Here is a 4035-nt window from a genome sequence, read left to right on the forward strand (position 1 = left end):
CTGGGGCATGGGCTGGGGGCCTCAGCTCTGCGGGGACAGGTGCCCCATGGCCACCCCGGGTGGGAGGTGAGCTTGCCTTCTCCTCCACAGGTACTTGCTGTTCTACCACAAGCAGTTCCTGGAGTACGAGTAGCCCCGCGGGAGCCCCCGCACGCCCGGGGCCACGCTGTGCAGACGCTTGGCAGGAGGTTGGCCCAGGGCTTGGGGGCAAAGGAGACAGTGCCTGCATGTCTCCCATGCCCCTTGGAGTTCCAGCGGCTTCAGGCTGGAGGCTCCAGAGCAGGTCGAGATCGCGCCCTCGCGATCTCTTTCTTGGTGAATTTGGGGTCTTGAGTGTGCGTAGCGTGGATCCAGGGCCCGGAGCCTGCGGAGCTGACAGCCCTGCGCGGCCTCCAGCTTGTCTGTCCTGCAGATGCCAGCGTTGTCCTGCATGCGGAAGGACCTCCCTGTTTTCTAGAAATAGGTGTTTTCTTATTCTCTCTCTTTCTCTCTTCTCCATGATCGTGAATTTCATGAATGCAGTGATAGTGATGTGAATGAATTACTGAGTTCAGACTGAACCTTAGATCGTTTTCCCTTGATTCTGGAGAGTGGGTCTTGTTTCTTCACTGGTGCTGCTTTGGTTGCCCCCACCCCTCATCCCCAGGGACCTCCGTGTCTGTGTCAGAGCCGCGGGTGAGGAGCGGGCTGGGCAGGGTACAGTCTCTGTCTTTAACTCAAGTGTGTCTAGTGGTTTCACTGCTTCTCTCCCGTGTCTCCTTCCTGGCCACCTGGCCCACGAGCTCTCCCAGTCGCTGCTGGGCAGTGGACATGTTGGATGGCGTCGGGGGGCCTTGCAGGGTTGGGGGGGTGTTGCTGCGTTCTACGCTGGGGGTCTCTGCTTTCCATTCTGCTTGTTTCTGTTGCAGCAGGAAAGACTGCCGGCACAGAGCCAGTGGGACGGGCTGAAGGAGCAGATGCACCCGTCTATCCACACCCTGACTTAGATTGTCCATTCTGAGAGAGTCCAACCTGGAGACGGGGACAAGCCCATCTGTCCTGAACTGTGAGGGCTACTTCCTGGAGAGGAACACATCCCCCTGCAGCTAGGTCCGCGGGCTTTCTGCAGAGGGCCAGGTGGTGGGTGCTCCCGGCTTGTGGGCCCTGTGGTTTCTTTCATAGCTGACACATAGACAGATGTAGCTGTGTTCTGGAGAACTTTATAGGAGCTGGAAATATGAGTATCACATACTTTTCCCATGTTACAGGGTGTTAAGTTTTTTCACTCTGTAAAGGTGTGCACATAGTTCTCAGCCAACGGGCAGTGGACTGGGTCCAGCTCATCAGCTGCTTAGGTCCAGGAGCGGCGTGGTTGCTGTGCAGGGTGGAAGGTGCTGGCTGGGGTTCCTAGGCCGGGTCATCATACCCGGCGGATATGGCCCAAGTGCCTGCCAGGGTCACTCAGTTGTGTTTCTGTATTTCAGGAACACAAGTTGTTAAGCTTATTTTGAAACAGCTGTGAGCATCATCAGACATGCAGGTGGGCGCCCGTTCTCAGAAACTACCCTGCGTGGCCTGTGCACTATGCCTGCTCTGAGGGCTCTGGACAGAGGCCTCGCGGGCCGGGCCCTGGGCTGGAGGTGACTGTGGAGCTCTGGACCCGGGGCCTCCATGTTAAGTCGGGGCAGAGTGGATGTTCTGCTTTGGGTTTCTGTTGGCTCACTCTGTCCCTCCCTGCACCCCTTCTGGGCCCTGCATTCACGTCCATAGCTCCTGGATGGGGAGACAGTGAAGCCAGGTTTCTCTTTTCGAAATGTTATTTTTGAATTTTTATATCCGGATTAATGCTCTTTACTCCCTCTGGCCTGCTGTTCTGAGCACTTAGCTCTGTGTCTGCTGACGAGATCGCCCCCTGACTGTTAGAGCCACGTGGGGTGGAGGCGGGGTGGGCGTGACGCTTCGGCTGTGCCGAGGTCCTGCCGTGATGTCAGGAACAGAGGCTGCGTTTGGGAGTCCTTTCTCTCAGCTCCCAATGCAGCTGCTGGAAACAGTTTCCCGTTTCTTAAAACCACTTGCATTGACGTCTGGACCACGGAGGACTCCTGGGCGACCCCTCCCCCTGCACTCGTGTATCAAAGTGACTGTGTCTCTGAGACGTCGGCTGCTGTGTCGACATGTCGCGGGGAGGCGGCGGCTCGCTCTCTGGGGTGTCCTGAGTTGGGGAGTGGGGCCCTCCTGCCTGCACCAGAGCGCCTGGGACTAGCCCTTCTGCAGTGTGTACACTCGTGCTGTCGTAGCTTGCTCAGTGTAGATGCTCCCATCGTATCAAATTGCCATTCTTTTGACAGTTCAGGTAACTGATTTACTATAACTTTGACAACAAAATCATAAGAACAAGATGCCAGTGATTGTGCTGTGGATTTTATCATGGGGATGTCTCCATGTCCCTTTCCTTGCCGTTCTGAGGGACTGTTAGGCTCCTCTCCTCCCTAATGGCTTGTAGTCTTTCATGTGTCGTAATAAAGCTACATTTTATTCTGAAAGCTGGTGGTCTCCCATTTCTGCGGCCGAGGCCCTCCTGAGCCCCTTTATTTGTTCAGCCCCAACCTGCTTTGGGCCAGGAAGCCCATGTTGTTTGCATCTCCTCATCCTGGTCATGATGGCGACTTGAGGAGCCTGGGGCTCAGGGCCTTGTGGTCCATCAGATTTTGAATTTAATGTCACCTGAGGGGCTTTAAATTCAGGAATCCTTGGAGACTTTGAGCACAGGACCTGGGATGTGGGGAAGGCCACCCTGCTGTTGAGCAGGTGGCAGGTGTGAGTCAGCAGAGAAGGTCCCTGGCCTGGTCAGTGCTGTTTGACTCTGCGCTTGTCATGGGCTCTGGCCCCTCCAGCCCGTGGACCCTTCATTTCCGAAGCGTCCCTTTCAAGATGCCTGAGGTGCAGTCTTCTTGAGTTCCCTCACGTGGAAATAGCAGGAAGCGCCAGCAAGTCCCCGGGGCTCCAGAGTAGCCGTCCGTGCCTTACCCACAGTCTCTCCACGTTAACCAGGACCACTGCTGTATCCCTGCAGAAAGGCACCCCCCCACCCCAAACTGCCCCCAGGGTCTTAGACCTTCAATCCAGCGTTGTCCAGGCCGGGAATGAAGACCTACAATGGGGTTGTTGGTACAAAGCTGTAGTGTTCCAGTCCTGCCCCAGCTGTTGCCCTCCATCCCGGGACCTGTGTGCTCTGACCATGGTCTGGTTAAAAGTGTTAAGTTGTCCTGGAAGTTGTGCCTTCAGCGGTCGGACTCGTGGAGCATCGTGACCTGGGGAGTGTGGACAGGCAGGGCAGGCGGAGCTGAGTCCAGAAGATGGGTCCATTCCACAAAGACAGATGCTGACCCCCTGTGTAGTCGGCCAGCCAGCAGGTGGCCACCTGCTGCTGTGATACGGGAAGTGACCTTCAGGCTTCAGAGCTGGTTTAGGGGCTGGGCTGGGCAGGCATCCCACAGGAGTGACTGGTGAGCTGGGCCCGGGGCCTGCCGTGGAGCCTGTTCCAGTATCCCCCCACTACCCCATTTTGATGGCCCCTTTGTCTGTGGGCCCTTGGAGCAATGGCGTGGGGGCAGTGAGCCATCGGCACCCAGAACAGGTGGCTTTGTCCACCTGGTGAGCGTCCTTGGTCAGGCTTCTTGGTGAGCACAATCTGTTCCTGACCTGAGGTCTGTCCCCACTCACATCTTCTGTCGCTGGCCTTCTAATCCTGTTCCTTCTGAGTCTTTAACTGTCCAGCGAGCTGTTGGCGCTGCCCCAGGAGTCCACATAGGTCAGTACTTGTGGCCAGTCTGGTTCCTGACAAGGTGGGCAACCAGGTACAGTACTCAGAGTTCTGCTTGGAGCGAGGACTTCCCTTTGTTGCGGTCTTTCGGGATGCCCCTCGGTCCCTGGTCACAGGGTGTGTGTGGATGCTGGAGCCGCCATGCCCGCTGCCCGTGCGTGTCCACTGCCGCACACTCACCCTCGTGTGTGCAGGGCGCTCATCCCTCCCGGGACGGAGGTTTTGTGTCCGCG

The 4035-nt window shown here is 57.1% G+C and overlaps 1 protein-coding gene across 1 annotated transcript in view; it reads left to right on the top strand.

Moving 5' to 3' along the window:
• Positions 1-2522, top strand: part of USP22 (ubiquitin specific peptidase 22) — an 11451-nt gene extending 8929 nt beyond the window's left edge. The window contains exon 12 of the mRNA XM_010842872.1: positions 91-2522. Within this exon, the coding sequence (XP_010841174.1) occupies positions 91-133 (43 nt within the window). The 3' untranslated portion in view covers positions 134-2522. The remainder of the gene's footprint in view (positions 1-90) is intronic.
• Positions 2523-4035: the final 1513 nt, after the last annotated feature.

Source organism: Bison bison, unplaced genomic scaffold, assembly GCF_000754665.1.
Source record: "Bison bison bison isolate TAMUID 2011002044 unplaced genomic scaffold, Bison_UMD1.0 scf7180017864180, whole genome shotgun sequence".
Taxonomy (NCBI): Eukaryota; Metazoa; Chordata; class Mammalia; order Artiodactyla; family Bovidae; genus Bison; species Bison bison.